General features: G+C 38.5%; 2 protein-coding genes across 4 annotated transcripts in view; both read right to left on the bottom strand.

The window, feature by feature from the left end:
- The window catches only part of LOC135255269 (protein kinase C-binding protein NELL1-like), a 175,596-nt gene extending 174,038 nt beyond the window's left edge, over window positions 1-1,558 (bottom strand). For both annotated transcript variants that reach the window (XM_064336215.1, XM_064336216.1), the window contains exons 1-2: window positions 1,323-1,558; window positions 36-164 (exon numbers count right to left, since the gene is read on the bottom strand). In XM_064336215.1, coding sequence (XP_064192285.1) covers window positions 36-164; window positions 1,323-1,371 — 178 coding nt within the window. In that variant the 5' untranslated portion in view covers window positions 1,372-1,558. The remainder of the gene's footprint in view (window positions 1-35; window positions 165-1,322) is intronic.
- Window positions 1,559-2,467: 909 nt separating this feature from the next.
- On the bottom strand, window positions 2,468-22,653 carry LOC135255270 (sodium- and chloride-dependent glycine transporter 2-like). 2 transcript variants are annotated; one of them, XM_064336218.1, is made up of 16 exons: window positions 22,203-22,653; window positions 20,628-21,131; window positions 19,302-19,446; window positions 18,261-18,392; window positions 17,803-17,976; window positions 16,720-16,867; window positions 16,324-16,456; window positions 15,940-16,074; window positions 15,282-15,385; window positions 12,906-13,030; window positions 12,342-12,454; window positions 9,222-9,353; window positions 8,550-8,649; window positions 7,960-8,060; window positions 7,493-7,660; window positions 2,468-6,294 (listed from the first exon to the last, which is right to left on the bottom strand). In XM_064336218.1, the coding sequence occupies exons 1-16, from the start codon at window positions 22,203-22,205 to the stop codon at window positions 6,136-6,138; spliced, it is 2,376 nt and encodes a 791-aa protein (XP_064192288.1). In that variant the 5' UTR covers window positions 22,206-22,653; the 3' UTR covers window positions 2,468-6,135. The 2 variants fall into 2 exon arrangements, with proteins under 2 accessions (XP_064192288.1, XP_064192289.1); XM_064336219.1 differs by lacking the exons at window positions 19,302-19,446; window positions 20,628-21,131; window positions 22,203-22,653 and having other exon boundaries at window positions 17,803-17,878; window positions 18,261-18,384.
- Window positions 22,654-23,698: the final 1,045 nt, after the last annotated feature.

The raw sequence follows: 23,698 nt of genomic DNA, 5'->3' as shown, positions 1-23,698 counted from the left end.
CTCAGTGTCGCTGGCTCACGCACTCAGTCCATTACCTCGAAACAGGAAGGCTTTGCTGTTGTTGTGAAGCCCTGCCACCTGGGTTATTCCAAAAGTTGCATTGGCCAAGTCCAGTTCATTGATGATATCTATTTGCAACTTGGGATCTATCCCAAAACCTAAAACTAAGAAGAAAGACAGTTGTGAGTGAAATGCAAAATATGTTGCAGAACATAAACTGTTGCATTAAACATTCTATTCTGCATATAGTATTCAGTTCTTGTGCGGACAAAATAATAATAATTTTCAAACAAATATCCTCTGACCTACTTCTCAAAGGAGACATACAAAGCAATTATTAAAACTCCCTGGTTACCATTATAGATATATTGTAACCCCAAGCACCGATTCTAGCTGGGGTTATGACTGGTGATGACTCAGCTGATACCGAGTCAGTTACTGGTGGCAGAAAGTAGGCTACACATGCTGGCCCAAACAATTAAGTGGTTGCAAATATCACAATTTAATTTTAAAGATGTGGAGCATGTACTGGTTTGGCAAAATATACCATTGCGGCTATTCACAATATTGCATTAATTCGCGTACCAAATACATTTCATTTGACATTGGGGTGTAATGAAAATTAGAAACACCCCCCACCTCGAGTTTCTACCTGTGTATAATTTTGACTGCGGTCCCATTTCGAAGTAGCCTACGTCTCTGCATCTATCGCCGTTGCACGCCCTACTACTGGACGCGCTGTTTAAAGAACAGACCCATGTGCTCTTGTAAGTTGCAAGAGCTTGACATCGCCTACAAAGATAATTTCACACCAGCTTTTTCACGCATTAAAGTTCGGAAACATTTGATATGTAGCCTATTTGGTTAGCACGTATCTATGAGTTGGAGTACCTATGCGACTTCACAAGGCGTGTCATATAAATTAAACTGGGAGCAAATAAGAGGCTTTTCGTTTTCAGTTTTAATCTGATACATCTCTGATCTTGTCGTCGGTACTTAACGCAGCTTCGTATCACACCTGTCACAGCTGCTAAATGACGCCGTGCGAGAAATGTGCCTAAACCCTGGGGTAGTTGGCTGTTTCTCTAAAGATGCCTTGCAATCGGTTCTAAAAAAATGTAAGCGTTAGTGGAGCTTTGGCTGCACCATAACAGGGAAGTTTTCAGACAAATTTGAAAACACCACTATATAGTTACATCGCGAAGACTACTGAAACACAGGAAGGAATACCCGAAACGCCACTAGATGTATTGTGATCACAATCTGCAATATAAATGTATCGCGCATAGCATCACTTAGTATGACTTGAGATTGGGACCTACCTGGTTTACTTGTGAGTAGAACTGGTAAAATAGCCACTAAAATATCCATTTGTGTGTGGTGGTCGGAACTGTACAGTTTCCTCAGAGAAATGCAAAGCTCTGAGCTTCACAGAAATCCAAACTTGACCAGCTGCTCGTGTGCCCGTCTTGAAACTATGCGGCACACACCAATGTTGGATGTATCTGATTGGACCATTCCACCTTTCTGAAATGGGGGATCCGTCTGTACCCGTGCAGTGGTGCTGCCCCTGACCTACAAAACATTTGGGTGTTTGTGCTCGGGGTTTTTGAGGAAATGACAATAAACTAAAAATATTTTCTAAATTAAAATTATGTCCGCTGCACAAGATTAAGTTTATTTAAAGGCGATTTCTCTGCGTTATTCCCCTTTAGAAGAAATAGACACCTCCCACTCTATTGCTGGCGGAAGAAGGTTTTCCTAACAAAGCCAAGAAGCTCACAATAATGACAATGACATTGTTGTTGTTGTCAGTAATCATACATATTATTTTTGGCACATAATTTGTTGTGAACAAAAACTGGAACATAGATATGGGTAATACTAGCATGGAACCCTGTGTTCTATTTAAAGGTCTCTATTGGCCAATATTCAGAATTTGGAAGCAAATTGTCTTGACTGGATTAGCTTTAATAGCCTCCTTTCAGTGTATGAGAATTCATCAAAGATGGTTAACTACATATTTCCTTGTTTATCTTCCTCGCCCTCCCTCCCCCCCTCCCTTATTCTATCTCGCTCTCTTTTTTTTCTCCAGGGAATTATGGCCTTTTTGAGAAGAATAGGTACTGCAATACAAATTTCTCCTGGGAGTTGTGTCTGTAGGATCCTATTAATCATGCTAGGCTCAACCCCAACCTGCCTAATTTCTGTAGAGTGTCATGTTGTCTGTGTTGCACACCATGTACGAATAAGAAGGCACAGTGCTGACGTTGAAAACATTGACATTTATTTAGAGATTTTGGAAGTTATACATTATTTGATAAACTCTAATTTATGACATAGTAATATAGGCAAAGATATTATACATAAATTGCATTTGTATACATAAATACAAAATCTGAGGTAGGGCCTCAAGAATGAATGACATTTTAAAATAAATAGTACCTTTCACATAATATTATATATATTTTCTCTTCTAGCACAAGATTCAAAACATCATAATTTTATATTTGTACTCTATTTGTATGGCAATCCAATAGATGTCACGGTCTGACGGAGGTACATATCTATATCCATAGGCAGCAGTACCCCACATAGAACACACCAAAATATATGACATTACGCAAGTAATTAGAAATTTAACCTATACAGTGATAGGTCCACAATAAAGTGCCAAAAAGACACAACATACACTACATAAGATATTTTATATATATTGTATACATATGTTTGTGTATATGTATGTATGTATATATATATATATATATATATATATTCATACATACATATATATGGCAGATTTTAGATTGCTCTGCATCTATAATTTGACATACATATAATATTCTGCAATTATAAGACATCTATAAGGCCAATGGTTACCTGAAGATGTATTGTAACATATTGGCTCATATCAATGAACACTAATGGAAAACAACTGGCAGTATCTCTGTCTCCCAAATACACATGCTTTTATTTCTTTTAATTTTATTTCTTTTACATTTTTTTCATTTTCTTATCTCAGAACCCTTCATAAAGGTCTCCCTCTTTGGTTAGCTACTGCCTAAAGTTGACTTGTAGGCATAAAATGATGCTTTTTCTGTAAATTTGAATACAAGGAAAAACAATGATTTTCCCCACATGCCGGTATTCTGAGGAAGTGACATGGAACTCTACATCAATGACAACATAGCAGGTGCATGCAAAGCAGAAAGTTAGGAGGGGCACAAGCATACATATACCTAAAAAGGCCCTAACAGGATCACAAAAAAACACAGAAACATGAAAAACGTCAAGCTTGCTGCCTTGTTTTATAATAATTTGTTAATGATTTTGTATCTGAAAGCAAATCCCTTGTGATTTACAACTTTAGGAGGAAAAAAGGAGAACACAAGTATGATTTCAGCCAGAGACACAGTTGCTCACAGGCACTGTACTGTATTCCTGCTTGTACTTTCTGTAGAATAATGTCATTGACTGATGCAGTTTTTTTCTTTTTTTTCTCTGTTTTGGAAAACTGCCAAAGTGTTTGTTGAAATTTTCACTGAACAGATGGAGTAGAGCAGTGGGTTCTACAGTCATAGCTCTGGTCAAGAAAGTCAGAGAGAAACAGGACACACAGGACACAGTAACCACATGACACATAAATTAATTCAGGGATAATAAATAATTCTGAATTAAATAAATTTCTATTGCAATCTGTCTGTGTCTGTCACAGAATTTAACATTTTTCAGGATAGATCTGTGTGTAAATATGTGTGTGCTTGCATGCATGCGTGTACATATGTGTATGTGTGTGTGCGTGTGTGTGTCTGTGTCTGAATGTATGTATATGTATATTTTCTAAGCGTGTTATATAAGAATTTCAATATGGCTACATCAGTGAAATGTGAGTGAAATGTTTTGAAATATGTAAATCTACAGGGTATATTTTACTGCACACAGGGAAATAATTTACATAAAATGATTACAAAACATAACATTTCACTACACACACTACATAACATGGTTTTTCTTTTCTTATTCCTTTCTTTGTCTTATGCTTTGTCCCTGTGTTTTAAACAATTATTAAAACATCTATTTTAAACTTAGCACTTCATTTCACCATAAGAATAATATTTTTTACAGTATATGGTGGTCATATGCTGGCATAATCTCTTTAGTCATCAGGTTCAGAAATGTTTTCTCCCTTGACAGTACAGTTCATTCACCCATCACCAGCTTGAGGAGTTAAACGCCTTTAAATCAAACAATGTTCACTTTCATTGGAAGATAAGAGCTCAATTAAATAACGCACAGTCAAGTTACATCCATCCAGGTGGAGAATAAGCTTATTAAGGTAACAACTTGATGCAGTGGCACTCTGGATTTAAGGATTGTATTGACTCCTTGAAATTATTGTAAATTATTCATGATCTAAACACTGCAAGATTTGGAGACAACCTCTTTTTGGCAAAGTCCCTTGGAAAACACATATTTATAATGCCTGGTTAAAGCTAAATTAGGCACAAGTTAAAAGAGGACAGTCTTAATTTCAAAAGCTGAACAAATTACATTAAGCCATTTGTCTACAATGCCAATTTTGTCCAGGAAGTATTTACTCCCTTCAAAATGTCTCAAAGCGACATGGCAAGAAATATAAAACCACTACATTTAATTTTCTGGATGCTAACGTACATAGCATCAACAAAATGTGGCTGATGAAGTCAGTTTTACCTGAGACCCTGACACATGAAAACAGATAGACAGGCAGACAGGCAGACAAAATGTCAAAACTGTCCCCAGAGTTCCACAACAGGAATCCCATAAAAGCACAGGTCCAAAAATGAAAGTTGTTCTTCCAAAACTATTCTCACCCTCTAGCCACTGTTCATAATACTCATTGGGACATGACAACACTAGCGCTCACAACATGGACACAAAGACCACCATTTTAAAAAGTGTTCCCATTTGCACAAGATACAACAATACAGTCATACACATTCTCTCTTAATATTTAAGCCTACTGAAACTAGATATATGAAAAGGGAGATGACCCACAAGTGCCATAAAGAGACCACAACATTATAGCAGTAAATAGTCTATATAATTTTATGCACACATATATGGCCATTGAGTATATTTATAAAAGTAGCGAAGTACTAGTGCAATTTCACACTGTGACTTGTGTTTGTCCTTACAGTATGATAAGATGAAAAGCATACTGATGTACAGTATGAAAGACACAAGATGGAGCAACACGGATGTGCTCTAAACTACTCATGTGCTTTGCTTTGAGTAAGTATAAGAGAGAATATGTATTAAATTCCATATATAGAGGAAGAGCTAGGGAACATTTAATCAACTCTTGAGCCAAGAGAGAACAGTAAGCCTAGACTCTACAACACAGAACTATAGAAGAGTAACATTTTTCTATTTAGAACATAGTGAACAGCCAGCATTATGCAAAACCATATTCAGAGGATATTAAGGATATAGAAGTAGGCACAAATGACATATTTCTTACAATAAATGTTGATAACATTAAAGTTGGTAAATAGGTTAAATGCTTACAGGGGGAAATACTGTATATATGATATGTAATTACACACATGATCAATCAAGTCCAACTACTGGCATAAAGATGATGAAAATGTGCCAGTTTATGGGACCAATATTGCGATTTCATAGCAGAAGTATAAATTTAATAGATGCTATGACCAGTCATTTGGTCTTGATAAATGCTAATGTTTTGTTGTCCATGAATTTATTTTAATGGGTCACAGATGCTCGCATTCTGTGCCTGTGTCATCTGCTTTATTATCATTAAAGTACAGGAATCCATGGAAAACACATCTGTCAGGAGAAGCCCTGCATGGCCCAGTATTCCCTAGGAGACAAATTGCTTTACAAGATGATTTTAATTTTGGAACAACCTCTTTGAAAGGGCTTTGCATTCATTAGTTGGTTGTCTATGAGTCTATGAGGGAAAAAAAAAAAACACTGCATTCACAGGGGAAAAAGGAAAGGTTCCACCTGGGTCACTTACTCCACTCAGGAACCTGGAAGAGAAGAAAGGAGTAAGCGTGGGAGAGGGGGAATGAGAGAGGGAGGAGTGGGGAGACGTGCCTTATTTCCACCCATAGCCCCCTGCAGTCGCTACTGGTACTGGGATCCCAGCTCGAAATCCTTGGGCGGTAGCTTGAGCCCCAGCGAGTTTGTGCCCAGGGGGTCGATCATGTTCTTGTAGCGTTCGCCACGGTGCTTCATCAGGAAGGGGCCCCAATCAGGCTGAGGGGAGCACACCAGCTTTAAGCGCTGTGGAAGAAGAGAAGCAATTATATTTACCCAGAATGCAGCACTACAGACACACGGACAGGACAAGCAGCTCTGATTACTGATCAGGGCAGAAGAACTGCAGCTAAAGTTGTGGTCTGTGTGTCCATATCACGGGTTCACGGCACACCTGCATAATTAAGACCTTTCATTTTGCACTGAATCTGCTTTAGCGATTCATACAACCTGAGCAGTCAACAGTGGGTATCGCATCTTAAAGCAGAGTTGCATAATACAGCCCCACTGCATATTTTATCATGTTTGTCACCACTGTCTTGTATTCTGTGCATTCAGCAAGGCATACATCCCTTCAGAGACACTTGAAGCATTGTATTTCATTCAGTTCCATGTGTGATACACTATAACATGCGCAATAATGCATGATGCCCCAGATACAGACATATTCATGACAGATAAATATTGCAGTGCAACCATTATGACACATCCAACAGAAAAAAAGTCTCCATTTTTTTCATGTCCACTTCAGGGGAACATGGTATGTGTCACTTTTCAATCATTGCCACAGGTGTGATCCTTGTCCTCCACACACAGAACACAAAACAAAGGGCCCCCACCCCGTCATCAGAATTTAAAGGATCAGACAAAGGGGTGGGGGGGGGGGATTACATTTGTTCAGAGAGACAAGTGATGTCTGCTTAGCTGAGATAGATTTTCAACAAATCAGTCACCAAAAAGGAAATACCCTTAAATGCGGGGCCCGTATGATGTGCTTTCAGGATAATTAAACGCAGTGGTCTTTACAGGGATTAATTGATCAGGCAGTTTTCTTTGCTTTTACTTGTGTCACTGCAGTGACTTCAGATGTGCATCATCTCTGTGGACTGAGAAGAGCCTATTTAGTATCACTCTGCCAAGAGCACACATTCTTTCATATGGCGTAAGGACTGCCTCGGTCAGTCCTTCAAAAAGAGTGTCCTTCCTTTAATAACGCCTAGAAGAATGGCACTAGCAGTTCACACACTGAAGTCCCATCACTATAGATAAATCAGAGCATTTAACTCTCTCTGCTGAACTCACGGAGTACTAGACAAATTAATGCTGAACCCAGTTCTCCATCCTCTGCAGTTTAATGAGAGGGATCAGGGTATTGACTCAGGCCTGAGCCGTTTTTTTTTTTTTCTGGCAGTGGACAAAGCCATTTTCACTTCTGTGTCCTTACCTCGATGAAGGTACCGGGCGCCAGGTGCATTTTGATCACAAACATGATGGGAATCCAGATGACTGAACAGATGACCATTAGCCAGCCCAGAACCATGGACCAGGTGGGGTACGTATAATCCTCATAGGTCATCACCTTCCACTGGTACAAACTCAAGCCCAGGATGAACTGCAAGGGGAATAAATGAAATGACTCTACCACAAGTTTGATGCTGATTTTGTAAGCACAGAGAGTGGTTCTGGCGCAATACTGCCTGGCTTGCATGATTGACTGGAACCTGTACTTAACTGTCATAATGTCTGCCCTTATTCAGGAATTATAATTATCATTGTTCTGCCCTCCAGATAATTCCCAGTTGTGAATTATTTCCCAGTTGTGAAGTGTGAAATATTGAACATATAGTGAATGGGAACTATTATTACATAAGATAACACAATATCCAACTGAGTAGGCATGGTTGGACATACTGTGAGAATAGTAGGGGTTACAAAGGCCCAGCAGACTCTCCAGAACTTGTTTGGCTGGAATCCAATCATCATTTCAATGTCTTCACAGAATCTCTGCAAACCTGAAAAATGAAAAAAAAGAGCTTGGAATGAGTCAGAACATCAGTTGTCAGTTCTCACTACATTTACAAATACAGTGGCACACAACAAAAAACTGACCTAGTTTTATTTAAACCAAAGTCAGGGGGGAGGCAAATAGGACTTCTAAACAGTGACTATTCCACCAGGAGAGAGTGACAGGATAAATGGGACAGAGCAACCCACTTTTTTATTCCTCCAAACAATTTATTTTTTCATTTTGATTTTCCTCCAAAAACCAGGTTTCCCAATAGAGAATTATTTCCAATGCGCTCAAATGGAATTCAAAAGCAACCTGTGCTCCCTCACTGATAACCACAGGAGCAGACCACTGACGGTGACCAACAAGGAGCTGGGGCCATCTAGTGGTGGACAACTGGTAGTATTGTAATTCCCAAAGGGATTAGGCAGCGGCACAAAACATGAAATCACTTTGCCAGAAAAGCACTTTTTAAAGACAATGCTTAGCTTACCATAGATGTATGACACCCCCACCAGTTCAAAGATGGCGATGATGACAAGAGAATAGGAGGCTGCAAATGTATCCACCAACTGCAGCATGTACATCCCACTCTGCAATATTTAAAGAGAGGTACCATGGGATAAAGAAATAAACAGCACTTTCAATCCAAGCAGCCAGTCTCAGATGTAACCTGCATTCCAATATTTCTTTTTAACCTGCACTCAACTCCAGCACAGAAACCTAGTTATTCCTCCAGGAATTCCTTTGTACTCAGCCATTTTGAATGGTCTGCTACATATGATTCCAAGGTAGATAAGTGGTCAATGTGTTATGGTACGTCCCCAGAATCTATGGGATGCTGCACATGCTGTTTTAATGATTCTAACTGATAACAGCAGGCATTGCAGCGGTTTTAATGATGCCTGTTTGACCCATTTAACTTTGTGTTGGGGCACTGGTCATTACTCCAGGTCCATCTGACTGAGACGAGCGACAGAACGGAGGAGTCAATTGTCTGTGCTTGTCAGGGCACTCTCATTCAGTCTTCTAACTAATGTCTTAATTAACTTCGGCAGTATCTCCCCGTCATTCACCGCGGCGCGATGAATAGGCTTTGTGTGATCACGCTGGAGCTACCCGCCTAGCCACAGTTCAAACTCCAAACTGTTAGCGTTAGGCTCACCTCGATGATCATGGGGAAGCCCAGCACGAAGAAGCTGATGCAGCACACCAAGGTGAAGATGGGTTTGTGCTTGCGCAGGTATTTGGGGAACTCGTCCGATACCGATGTCACAATGGTCTCTATGGTAGCAAACTAAGAGATGAAGGAAAAAGAAGGGGGGGGAGGGGTTGGTGTTGTTGACAAAAGATTAACAGTTACAAATCTTACATTAACATTATACTAATCTGCAGTAACGCTGATTTATTCTGTTTAAGTCGCAGAGCAAATTTATTTTCAAAACAATCTATTCTCAGCTTAATTCATTTTCACCAAAACAGGACTCGGGCTCATCAGGCAATTAAGCTTCTCTCTAATTAAAGAGCGCCTGATTGCAGAGTTGTTTTCCCATAAGGGATTGAGGGCATGAAATTGAGCGTGTAACCCCCACCCTCGCTCGACAGCAGTCAAAACGGTTCGAGTAAGACGCCTCATTTGTACAGAGAAGCACGGGCCTGAGCACTCAAGCGTTCTTAACCTCCAACACCCTGGTCGTTAATCCAGAGAGGCCTTTGAATCCCTGACCAACAATCTATCTGTCCATTTGCATCTCTGTTCGGCTCGTATTATTTTGAATCCAAGCATTTTTACTGCTATAGTTCACGTATCCTCCCTCAATTCAGGAGAGTGTAAACAGGCTCACATTCTCTCTTCCCAAGCCCACGATGCTAGCTGCCACTTCGCTACACATCAAAAGCCTGTTCAAGGGCAGTAGGTGCAGCTACTCAAACGGGGCGGGCAGGCTGTGACATTTCCATCGACCAATGAGAGTTGCTGCAGACAAAGTGGGGGAGCCCTCCCTCCCTGGGTGACACTGTAGATAATTGGGTATTGCGAGTCAGCTGATCTCATTGTGGATAATATGCATATGAAAAACAGGCCACTATGCACCATCTCAAAATGATGGTGGATGCTTAAAGCTATTATTGGTCAGGAAAACACTTCTGACTGGGAATTCCAAAAGGAGGGAAATTTATTTTTTTATTTCAAACAAAAATTTTTGAAATAAATTCCTATTTTCAGATACAGGAAGTGTAATGTTCTCCTTTCCAATTCATCAAAATCACCTTAATAGACCATATTAAGCGTAGTACCTTGAAGTTAGAAAATGCTAATGCTAGATTTGTGTGTTGCCTTTCCTTTTAAATTCATTTAATCTTGCTTAGTACAGAAATGCGGAAACAAAAAAGGCACATGCAGTATATGATCCAGTACACACAAAGGCCAAAACAGTAAGAACATTAATCCTCCTTGCAAGAAGAGTCATTCATCATCAATAGAAAAATATAACCCAGCCACAACAGAGCAATGGCTCCAGGTGCATTGAAGGATTTATGTGGAATCAAAATGAGGTCCGAATCTGAAAACAGAGTTACGATTGATTTTGACTTTTTCTTTCATTTTCATTTTTCATTTTTTCAATAAACTCTACCTGGACCTGTTTTGTACTGTATTTGAGGTTGTCTCTCTGTCTCTCTCTGCTAGAGCAAAGTGGGTGGGAAGGATGCTGAAGGGGTCATGGGCTTTGGAGGGATATGAAAAATTATGATTCTACCCCTGGTTCCTATTGGACCTTTCCTGGGGAGAAAGTAATGGAGTTATGAACATTTCACATCTGTTTATTGCTACACTTGTCTTTTATTATATCCAAATTGCTTATGAATAGTTTCATCTAAGTGTACATTGGTGGCATTCATTGTCATTCTTAAATGTCAACCATTATAGGTTGTAGACTCCATCTCCCATAAGTAACAATTAAACAGGCTACCTAACAGTTTGCCTCTTAAACTCACCTCTTTTCTAACTTTAACACAATTATATAACTACTCAGCATTAGCGTGTTAAGAGTAATGGATCATTTCAAAGAGTGTCAACCTCAGCCAGTCTTGGAAAAATTAATCAAATTTCTCACTCAGGTACGGTTTTGTTAAAGAAGGCATGCTGATTCATTTTGTTCAGGCGCTGTACGCCCACATATGCTCTTTATTCTGTGAAATGTGTTTTTATTATTTAAATTAGCCTTCAACAAGAATTATATCAAGACCTTTTTTACAAAATGGAAAGGAAATGCCACCATTCATTGAAGCACATACTATATGCTTGCATAAGATTCTTAAACAGTGAGAGCAATTTATTTTAGAAGATATCAACAACCCATGCTGCTGTGAAAGCAATAGCAATTCTGCATGGTTCATCTCAGGATAACCGCAAGACTGAACACCATCAGTAGCTCCATATCATTATACACAGTAGTATGTTAGATGAGTAAGTTACACACTTTTAAAGAAAGGTCTTAATGAGTTTTTTGTTTATTACTCATTAGCATAAAGGGCAACTCCAACCAAAATAACAATCATAATTTGATATGCCCCATCTCACCCTCAAAATAATTTCTGTGACCTGTAATTTGTGTGTTGAAAACAAACCTTTTACCTCAAAAAGACCATGATGTCACTGGGATATAGGCCCTATGCTTATCATTCAAAAGGAAACGTAAACCAAAATTCAATGTTATTGTAATTTATTGAACCCTTCACATACTACTTTCTGTTTCCTGCATCCGTAACACTGTGCTTCACTGAATGAAACTGCCCAAGTGATTTAAACATGTCTGCCCTTGTGATGCAAAACATGTGACATGTGAGATTATTCCAGGACAGGAGATGGATAGCTAGGAGGTCGATATGCTGTACATGTTATGATGTGTTGGCCATAATATAGATGAACAGAACATTCTTAATTCGGGTTTAAATTCCCCTTCAATTCCACTAGCCTGTACAACATTCTGTCCATGGTACTGTTGTGATTTTATTGGAAGATTGTAAGGAGAACATGTATTGCAATCAAATCAGAAGCAAAACAAGTTCCTTTGAGCTTTCAGAAAAACAGATATTGCATCTTTGATTATTTGCAAAAGTAGATGCCGCATAATACAAAAATGCAATAGTGGGGATTGAATCATTGTGTGGCAAAACCCCTCTGGTGTTTCATGTGCAAATCTACAGTATCCAGTGCTTCCTATACAGCCAAGGTGTGAGCTGCACATTCCAGAATAGACTTCCAGACGGTAGTAATAGTCGTTACCATGGTATCCAGCCCCAGAGTCAGCAGCATGAGGAAGAAGATGATGGCCCAGAAGGGAGAGAGGGGCAGCCTGGTCAGGGCCTCAGGGTACACCACAAAGGCAATGCCTGGACCTAGGAAAAAGGGGAGGAAAGACAAATGGTCCAATCACGTAAGTGATTTCAGCAGCAGTACAGTGTGTTCTGTGTACAGTATGAGGCGGCAAAAGGCTGCTCGAAAAAAAAAAAGAAAAAAAATGCATCTCCCACATTAAGTTATGCCATGCTGTATAATATATATAGTTATATGTTTCATGGAAAGTCCTATCATTGGTAATCTGTCATTTAAAATACCGTTATTAAATATTTTTAATGTATTTAAATATATATATATATATATATATATATACATATATATATATATATATAACATACAAGCATACTTAGCTGTATGCACTACATATTCTGTTGGCCTATGCTAAGCTGACACATACTGAATTCATGCAATGTAGTAATATTGGTACAGTTGTTGCAGGACTGTTGCTCCAATGCTAAACATGATCTCTGTGGCGATTATTCAGTTTACCTTCATCAGCAACCTTCTCAATGGGCACCTTCAGCTCGTGGGCCATGAAACCAATCACAGAGAAGATGACAAACCCTGCGAATATGCTGGTGGCACTGTTCGTGCATGTCACTATTATTGTATCTCTAGAAGATAGGAGACACGATCAAGACAAAATTAAATGCGGATGAAATCAAGCATTGGCCACAGATAGCACTGTATGTCCTTTTCAAGTCAAATGTTTAATCAGCATGGGTGGGCTTGGTTTGTCCTTATATGGGTCATCTCCTACAAATACAGTGACAAACTACAGTGAAACCTGCCTTGGCGGTCACCGGTCAACGATGGCTCATTTTTATTACTCCCTTTCACTTTTCACTATATCAGGGGGGTCCATTCTTTTGGGTGCAGGTTTTTCTTTAGCCCAGTACTAAGATGTTTTGCAGAGGGCTGTCCTGATTGGTTGTTAAGATTCAGGTGTGGTGAAATTAGGAGTGGCTGATTTCAGAGCCTGGGGCAGTCAGAGACCAGATTTTTTCTTAGTTTAATTTTTTGATATCTGTCAGGATGTGAAGGAAATTCAACCAAATATGAACAAAAGTTCTTTAAAACAAACTTACATGGAACACCTTAAAATTTTGTTTGTTGAGCTCTAGAATCAACAAAATGTAAGTCACTTAAAGTAATGATGCTTTGGTATTGTAGGTCTTCACAAACTAGAGACACTATTGCCCTCTAGTGGAAAAGATAATTAATACATGCTGAAAAAACAGTCCTTTCATTATAGCTTAATCTATCAGTCAGGTAGAGAGGTATATAATCTTTCAGCTTTTCAGTCATTCTTTCAGGATTTTAAGGAAATTATAAATGAATAAACAAAATGAATATAGGCATCAATGATGGTATCAAGTCTGAAACTGACACAACATATTAGCTCTGTTGTCTGAGGTCGTTTGTGGGCATAGGGCATTTAGCAGATGCTCTTATCCAGAGTAACTTACACAACTATTTATAGTTGTGTCAACTTTTTTACTTTTTACATATACACTGAAAGTTAAGTACCTTGCTCAAGGTTACAATGACAGTGTCCTCCCGAGGAATCGAACCTCCAACCATTAGGATACAACCTTTAGGTTACAAAACCAGCTCCTTACCCATTATACTACACAACACATGAAGTCTTCAGATGCAAAATGTTAACTCTCCCACATGCAAAAATGTTATCTCAGCTCTGATAGAGTGCATTTTAACTAAATAAAGTATATGAAATCCCTTTTATTCTCAAATAAACTTTTAATACGCAAAACATTCTATTGCGTGAGACTTACAGGACACAACTCACATATTACAGCACATCGTGATTAGTGTGTAACCATTTCCCACATCTATATTCTGTCTAAATCATCTTACTGCAATGTGCTGTGTCACATACAATGGACTATAGGTTATTAAAACCTATTATCCATTAGAGCTGGATAATGCAGAAGCTAACCCACTTTTTAAGCAATTAACCAAAGTAAAATACAAATACATAAATTTTCACATTGTGTTTTATGAGTGTGCATGATATATTAGGGATATAGAATTTGAAAGTACTTGAATGTTTAACACATACATTATGACAATTTCTTAAAGCATTACATTCATTCAGCCTCCTAGCCTTATAAGAGTAAATTACAGTGTCTGTTGAGAGAATAGAAGAGAACATCTTGGGTATTCTTTCTCAAACTCCCAAAGTTAAGTAGGTTTCTTGTTTAGGAGTCCCAATAGCACAGCACTATTCATTATTTAAAAATATGCATTCCCCCTGCCCAGATACAGAACCATAGTTATTACTCCACACTGGCAAGTACTATACATGTATATTTGTAATTAGCAGACAAGTGAATGACATTCAAACTAGCCACATACAGTAAATCAGGGGTCTCAAACTCCAGTCCTGGAGGACTGCAATTTCTGCTGGTTTTTGTGATTTCTTTTCAGTCAGCAGGCCTTGAAAACAAGGTGCACAGACTTTTAAGCCAATCAATGACTTAAATTAAGCGCTTAACTTAATTGCTTAATTCCCCCCGGGAATAAATAAAGTCTTTAGAATTGAAACTGAAATATAGGATCACTTCAAATACTAGCAGACAGCAGCACTCCAGAATTTGGATTTGAGATCCTAGTAATAAATCCTTAGTCAACAGATCATGTGTATGGGTATTTACACGCATTTATGATTATAAGTTCTATGGTACAGGAGTATTATGTGAATATTGAACAAGCAGCTCTTGCCTGCATCTATATCTGTTCATTCAACCACACTACAAAGAGCAAAAAAAGCATCCTCATTGAGGAACTAGACCCAGCCTAATATATTTGGACCCATCTATGTCTACATAAAAGCTCCATTACCTGTAACAGTTATTGTGAAACTTGTTGTAGGAAGACAGAGTGATGAGTCCACCCCAGGCTGCAGACAGTGAGAAGAAAATTTGAGTAGCAGCATCCTTCCACACCTAGAAAAAAACATAAGTTTGGAGGTTACAGAGGGAGGCAGCAGGGGGAGCCACAGCATTGAGAACCTACATGAAGCTAAGCTTAGCAATGTATTCTAAAGACAAACATAATACCTTGCAGAAACCGTACCATATATGTCTATTAGTTCCATGATAAAGGAATCTAGCATTAAAAAACAGGGCTTCATCATAAATTCAGGTTATTTGTTTGTCACATTGTAGTAGTGCTCAAGAAAGAAGCCATATTGACAATGTCAAATCAGAACCGTGTTTCATTTAATATGCATATGCGTGTCATTTATTATGACTGGTTGTAGGGACAGTTGTGCAATGTTTTTTTTCATCTGTGATAGATGGAAGATTCAGAGGTGATTCACAGAGCCCATGTGATCTACCTCCCAACCACCAAACACCACCACGACCAAACTCGACTCAAGTTCAAACTCAAGTTCCACAGTTCACGTAAAATGCTACCCCATGCTAACAATTTTAGCAATGTCATATCTGGTAGTATGTCCACCTGAAGAGAAAAATATGGTGTGTAAAGTAATTACCTTAGCATCATTCAGTTTCTCCCACTTTGGTGTTATAAAGTAGAGGATGCCAGAACCAGCCCCAGGCAGGGTGACCCCCCTGATCAGGAGAATGATCAGCACTACGTAGGGGAAAGTGGCTGTGAAGTACACCACCTACGAAAATAACGAAGACAGAAGGCATGGTTTGTCATTGGCTGTATTTGGTATTTAAGCGTTAACAGCACAAGCGCGCGATTTCAACACACAGACTGCAATTTTATTAAAAATACACTAGAGGGAAATCTTTGACAGGAATTCTGATCATTCCAGAAAGTTGGTATTGATATGGAGAGCTCTAGTAGAGTTACTGTAACAGCGGCGAGGGCATAATGCTGAATGACCAGGATTGAATGTTTGCCTTACCTTCCCCGATGACTTTATTCCTTTTGCTAGAGATGCATAGACAATTATCCAGGCCAACAACAGACAGAGGGCCAAAGGCCAGCGAATATCTCCCGGGTACTCGATTCCTTTAGAAATGTGCAGCACGTTGTACCTGCCAATAAAAATGCATTTCAGACAGTATTGTGAGGAGACTGAACATATAAGGATGTTGACTATCTGTTTACACAGGGGAGCAGACAGCAGACCTAAAAGCTAATTTAGAATTACCCAGATCACTTTTTCTCCGACAGCGCATGCACCAATGATGGGCCAATAATAAAGCAAATGACCCGAAACCTTTCTATCAGTCGAGCAGCAAGTAAGTGTTTAATCGGAGAAACAAAAATACACTTGTACTAATTTACATCCACTTACTTGAAATACTCTTCACTGGGGCTGACATAGGTTTTGTTTTCTGATGTAAGATTGGCGAGTTTGCTTAGATTCCCAACCGCATTAGCCGTCAAACAGAAGGTTGTGTTCTTAACCGAAGTTATGTTCCTGTCCCGTAGTATACAAGAGTCTGTCACAAGAGGGAAAGAAGTGTATCAATTAATTAAGTTTCACTAACTTGAAAATTGAATTGCGAATATAATTTAACACCGAATGTTATTCTCTTTTACTGTGTCATACTTTCCACCCTGCAGTGAAAACGGAGCTTAAGCGACATTGCATCGGATGAGTAGCCTACACTCCATTTGCAGTGGCTGCAGGCAAACTGGTATATATATATTTGCATTTGTGATTATGATCAGTATCTTCTTTCATATCGGATCAATAGATACCAAACCGCAGTGAAAGATGCTACAGTCGTATTATTATAGCGTGAACTAACTACTGTAATTTTCTATAAGGCCACAAGATGGCTCTTCTACACATAGTGACGCTCAGCGGCTGTATACAGTAAATTTGCCAAGCAAGCATTTTTAGGGACACTGTAGCCTACAATATAAAAATCTGGAGGGAAAAGACATTCCATTCACAAAGATTTTATTATAATTCCAACAATTACTTAACGATAGTTGGGGATTATAGATTAGCCTATTGTAAGATACAATATCATTTTATTTTTAAACATGTTTTATAAATTAAAAGACAAAATGATTCGTTGTTAATAATGACATGTATGTTTACTTAATTAAACACTAATAAAATGTCAAAAATAGCAAATTGTTCATCAGCGAGGAAATGCTTTAAGGCTATAATATCGAATCAAAAGTATGATGTTTGATTACATCTCTGTATTTCTCATATCTTATTAAATACAGTAAATATCAAAACAATTTAATGTGGCTGTATAGACTATATTCACTCTATTCAATACTACAGATGAATGCTATAATGTTCAGCTTTGAAAGAAAGGATTAACCATTGCGTCTCTTTTCGCCACAGAGCAGGCCGGCGCATTGCGCATTAATAAAGTTGGTCGTTCACGCTAGGCATTTTTCATTCTCTTACCTAAAAGAAGCATATCTTTGTCCTTACAGTCCATGGTGTTCCACGAATTCTTACAGTTAGCCCATGGGAGTGAGCCCTTCAACGAAGCGAACAGGTAGTACAATGTCCAGCACATAATAATATTATAGTATATGGCTATTAAGACAGATATAATCAACATGGCAATCCCGCAACCTAAAATAAATAAATGAGACGAAATATATAAATTATTCTTATGTAGGAAAGAAGTTGGTTATAATCATCACATTTGTATAGTTCGCAATGTAAAAGAACCGTAGCTTTTGTGCAGAAAATAGCCACATATCGTAAAATATTTTTGTTTGGTTTGTATTTCCTCCACTTTCTTAGGAATATCAAGTGTATCAGTTTGAATTATTTTTCATGTCCTAACAGAACTGCTTAATATAAAAAGCATAACTGTATAGAAATTGAATAAACGTAAACGTAAATAAATTTACCTTGCAAAGCCGGTATAGCTTTCCATACAGATACGGGGCCCTGGCTGGCGAACTGGCCCAGAGATACTTCCATTAAAAATATAGGAATTCCCGCGAGGCACAACATTATCAGGTATGGTATCAAAAAAGCACCTATACAAAGAAATGATGCCATGTTTAAGCATGGTCTGAAACAAATTAACGTTAACATATGACCAGACACGTGTTTGCAAGTGAGATGATAACATGTAGACGTATTAAAGGACACCAATCTCACATATTATTTACATATAGGCTATTATATATTTGTCATCTAACGTTTCAGAAGAATCTCACTGAGGAGACGCTGGACAGAAATGTTTCAATACTGCATTATCAGCAATGAAGTTTAAATAGTTTCTATAAAATAATGATTTACATTGCACAATTTCACACACGGATAATAATAATAATAGTAGTAATAACAATAAGATACACACGTGCTCATTATTTTCGATATTATTGTTGTTATTAGTAGTAGTAGTAGTAGTAGCAGCAGCAGCAGCAGCAGCAGTAGTAGTAGTAGCAGTAGTAGCAGTCGTAGTAGTATTAGTAATTACATAGTAGTAGCACCACTAGCAAAACACCAATAGATCTTTTTATGGTACACAGTGTCTTTGAGATATCCACTTTGTAAAATGAAAACTGTTAATCAAGAAAATAATTTATAGTATAATTCAAAGATTCAAAACTGCCCACGAACACAAATGGTACAGATAGGGTTTTTTCCATTTAAATAGCCATTGTCAAACTAATGCATGCATTTCAATAACACCTTTAAGCGACATATTCATGGCAGGCATAAAACACAAATGATATGGGTCTTGGGTCGCTGTTCGGTTGCTGTAATATTATAGCCAGGGGCTTTGTCGGGGTATGTTACGTATTAAAAAGCATGAAGTGTTAGTCTGCTGTGGTGAAAATATTTTCCTAGTTATCGTTCTAGTTGCTAGTGTTATGAAGTAATACTCAAGTTCGTGATAATACAACTATGGGTTTAGCACAGCAGTTCTTTTTTCTTACCTCCTCCATTTTGGAAGGCAAGGTATGGAAATCTCCACACGTTACCCAAACCGACTGCATACCCAACCATGGAGAGAATGAAATCCATTTTATTTGACCAATTTCCCCTAGCTTTGTTCTCATCTCCTTGGTCGTCATCGTCATCCTAAAGAAAACATTTATTTAAACATTAAATTGCTTCTGCCTTACATATACGTTCCAGGTATGGCCAAGATTGCATGTGCAATAGATCAAAAATTACAACCAAGTAGCCTAAGTGTAAGTCTTGAAATTAATCAACATGTTAAAACAACGCCTGTTTTCATTATACGAAAAATGTGATCGGCATGCCATCACTGCCGGCTCGGGTGTGTACAATGTTCTAGGCTAGGCTAACCTACATTTAAAGAAACTGGGGTTTTCATGTTAAAAGTCCTATGCCAAAGAGACTGCTACATGTTTACCAATGGAAAAGAAATATGCAAAACAGAAAAATCAATTAACTAGGCAAGAAGTGTCCCTGAGGTTTTGAACAATAGCCATAATCCGCATCCTTATGTAATACATTATTCCGCAGTGCCACGAGTTGTAACCAGTCCCTAGAGAACAGGGTGGGGGGTATGTTCCTGGTGCTACTTGGATGGAACAGTTTCGCGTAAAATACTCTCGGGAAATGTAGCATACTTGTTATAACTACATATAAGGTACGTCTATTATAATATTATAATACATGTTTAAATACAATTGTGTTCATGACACACAATAGCCTACATCTTCAAGCAGCGTTTGAATTTTCTTGAACAAATAATTAAGATAATTGGGACACTCTTTGCATAATTCATTTCGGTTACACATGTTAATTGTTCAATTGAAAAAAGACACGTTTTTATAATTGCCTGTTCAACTGTTCACCTGCAGAGTGGAAACAATTTGGTGAAACAATAACCATTTAAAGAGGCTGTGAGCAGCAATTTCACTACATTCTCAATCGCTTGCAACCCCACAAGTTATTGCAATTTCCTTTGTTTAAATAATTAAAATAGCTTAAGTCACAACAATCATTTACAATTTATTACCAACAATTACATTCTCGTCTTGTCGGTTCCATTACTGACCGTGCTGAGCGAACTAAATGCTGTAGTGCTGCGGGTTTCTGTGCCGTAACATTCAGAGGGCAAGAAAGTCGTAGGCTACTGTGTTGTAGCTAATACACGGCAGCTTTAAAACAAAATAAAAAATTTTTTTTTAAATCTCCCGCCTAACCACCATTCCTTTATTCATGGGTATACAAGACGGAAATCCATCCTGTATTTAAACATTCATTGGTACCCATTTGAAACCACTTACCTCGGTCGCTGTGCCAGGCAAGACAGAAGTGTTACCATCTGTCCCGAGTATAACTGTGGTCTGGCTCACGGAAGTCCAGTTGCCCGTGGCGTTGTTTTGTTCCACTGCGCTCCTTGTGACACTTTGATTAGACAACCCGTCTGTGCAGTGAGACATTAATGTGCTATGAACAGTTGTAGAACCATCCGTTCGAGGCAGCGCACTTCCGGTGGAATCCTTGCAGAGTGCAGAATTAATGGGAACCGGCACAGGGGCCGGGTTTTTAAACGTCCCATACGCTTTGTTGACCTCTGCCTCTCCTTGCTTATTTTCCACAGGACAAAAAGTTTTTCTTTCGTTGATTGGATTCGGCGGCAGCGCCGGCTGCATGTCGGAAGGTTGGTGTTGGACATTCTCCGGTTTGTTTGCTGTAACTCCATCGGTTCCTTCATGCTGGGTTGACGGGTTAAAACTGACTGGATTGTTCACCGGCTGCTTGGCCATCTCCCTCTGCTCGGAAATATCCTACAAAATCAGATCTACCCATTAGTCTCATTATCACAGACAGACATCTAAATGACAAAATAATAACCCACACTACAAAGGCAACTTTACTGTTCATCTATGAGCACAGTGCAGTCTTTTTAATGAACAAAATACTTACACTTTTACTACAGAAAAGACTAAATTAAATGTCAAGGGATCAGCCACGCTTAATGTATAACTATAAACACACAACAGGGGAAATACTAAGCCCTTAATCAGAAATTTACATTTATGAAATTGGACTCCCTCGTATTTGAAAAGCCCTCTCTTCTTGCATATATGCCCCGCTTCTTTGCCTTTCAGCTCACGATGTTGGGTTCTAGTTCTCGCATTACAAAAAGATTCTTTAATTTTACGCCCCATTTCCCCCCTGTCATTCAGCACAGCACTTCCACTGAGTTTATGGGCAATAGACAAGCTGCTGAGCCCGCTGTAGCCCTGCGTTCACCGACAAGCAGTCTTGCAGGGTCTGCAGGGCTGAGCATATCCAACCAAAACATATTATTTTCCAGATTAGGGAGGGAGAAAATCTAAAACATGTTAAACATGTAAACATAACCTACAGTAATTGCTTTCTGAAAATAAAATTTAAAAAATAGATTTATTAACATAGACACAATTTATTACGAAACGAACATACATGAATAAAATAGAGGATGAATTCTTAGCGTATCAATTTAGGTTGCACCCGGATGAACAAAATTAAAAAATTAAGCGGTTTGAAGCACTCGAGCGAATTGCAGAGTAATCGTAAAAAAAAAAAAATATACATATATTAAATAGACATATTAAGCTTCGGACGTGCAGTTTTACAAAGTTTCCAGACGGAAAAAACACATCCGTGTCTAAGAGAGAGGCAGAAAAGACAGCAGCAGTAGTGCGTGAGAGTTTCAGAACCATGGCCAGCGCTCAACATTCAGCAAAATTAAATGCGGGTTCTGAAAGGTATTTCAAAATATGGGTAAAATACTCGAATATCAAACTTCTTTATTTAGCTTACCGACAGAACACTGAAAACAGCAAAAAAATGTAAGCTGACAAAGTACTTACCATGCCTGTTGTAGCAGGAAGGCGTAAAACAGCAGTAAAGACTGCAGACCGAATGAATTTAGCTGCGGTAAGAGCAATGCTTTCTATACCTCCGTGGGAAAGATTGGGTTTGCGTCAGTGCATAGCAAGGTGCCCTTCGCGTGACATTTTCTAGATAATAAGAGTTTGATAAATTATTAGCCTTGGATTCAGATTTTTAAAGGGACAACAAGCGCAAGCTCTGGTTTGCTGTCACTCATTGTGGTTGAGCCTGCGTGTTTCGACTGACTCATTTGGAGCTGATTAAAACTGGTCTCTGGGGGAAATATATAGACGTTCACCGCTCGTTGGATATCATGCGCAAGTATAATAATACGCGTTGTTCAGTCTTACACCCAGTGGGACTTTTGATGTCAGAGGAAGAAAGTTCTGCGATTCCGAAGCAATTCCAACAGATTCGGTTATTTGATTGCTTTTCCCTTTCTACTATTCACATGATTACGACCGTTGTTTTCTGATGTGACTACACTCCAAATATCTAAATATACAGATATTTTATAAGACACGCTTATATACAAGATATAGGCCTATTTGTCTATATAATTTACAATACATTTCAGTGTTTCAGCATCCTTTTAAGTATGATTGTATTCTATGATCTATTATACATTTTTTATAATTTTAAAAAAAGTAATGATAGATCATAGAGAATATAGGTTAGGCTATATTCTAAGGCGTTTGGACAGTCAGCATATTAGCAACTACAGATAATGTATCAATATTTTTTTTTTTTTCACGAAGATATTCAAACGTGGGCTAGCCTATATAAAAGGGATCATGTAAATCTATATATACATTATTGGCAGCAATATATTTATATATTTAATGATCCTGTACACATACATAATGGTGATACAAATAAGTAAAGGAATTTGTACGTGCTTTGCTCTGTGAAAGGTGTGACATGGATTAATCCAGGTTTATTTTCGTAGAACAGGGGGAGTAAGATCGGTAGATGGTGCCTATTAACCTTTGACGCAAGCCAAAAAAGGCGTGACTTTCTATCTTTAGCAATAGTTAGTGCTGACACTGAAGACGTACAGTACTCCGCATCGCCAGCCGAATCCTTTTAACCACAGCCTTACATTTGAAAGGGATAAACTGCCAGACAGCGTATAGCCTGCCCCTTTTATTATACCTCCCTTAAAATGTAAGAAAATGTTTTGTATTTTATGTTAAGCCGTCTGTAGGCTATGACACCATCAGTAGGCTATACATTGTGATTATTAAAACATGGCAGGAGACTTATATAAACGCGTGAATTGGGGTGATTTGCCTTCAGTGCCAGAAGACCATAGCTACTTAATATAAAGACTGTATATAGAACAGTATTGCGGTTCCCTGATAATGTTTGATAATCACTTGAAATGAACGCACCAGCAGAATTGGCCATAAATCTGAGCGCGGCACTGATAAGCCTTTCCGCAGTTAATTAACTGGCCACTTCAGCCTTAATT

This window comes from Anguilla rostrata, chromosome 5 (assembly GCF_018555375.3).
Source record: "Anguilla rostrata isolate EN2019 chromosome 5, ASM1855537v3, whole genome shotgun sequence".
NCBI lineage: Eukaryota > Metazoa > Chordata > Actinopteri > Anguilliformes > Anguillidae > Anguilla > Anguilla rostrata.
The sequence above is the reverse complement of the archived record's forward strand: the minus strand, read 5'-3'. Positions and strand labels throughout refer to the sequence as shown.

Bases quoted from the DNA above. Each gene is read 5' to 3' on its own strand.
- LOC135255270 (XM_064336218.1), bottom strand. The intron at 18,393-19,301 runs GTAAGAAAAAAG...TTCTTTGTATAG, and splicing joins TGCCTTCCAAAATGGAGGAG to GTGCTTTTTTGATACCATAC. The intron at 12,455-12,905 runs GTAAACTGAATA...CCTTTTTCCTAG, and splicing joins TGAGAAGGTTGCTGATGAAG to GTCCAGGCATTGCCTTTGTG.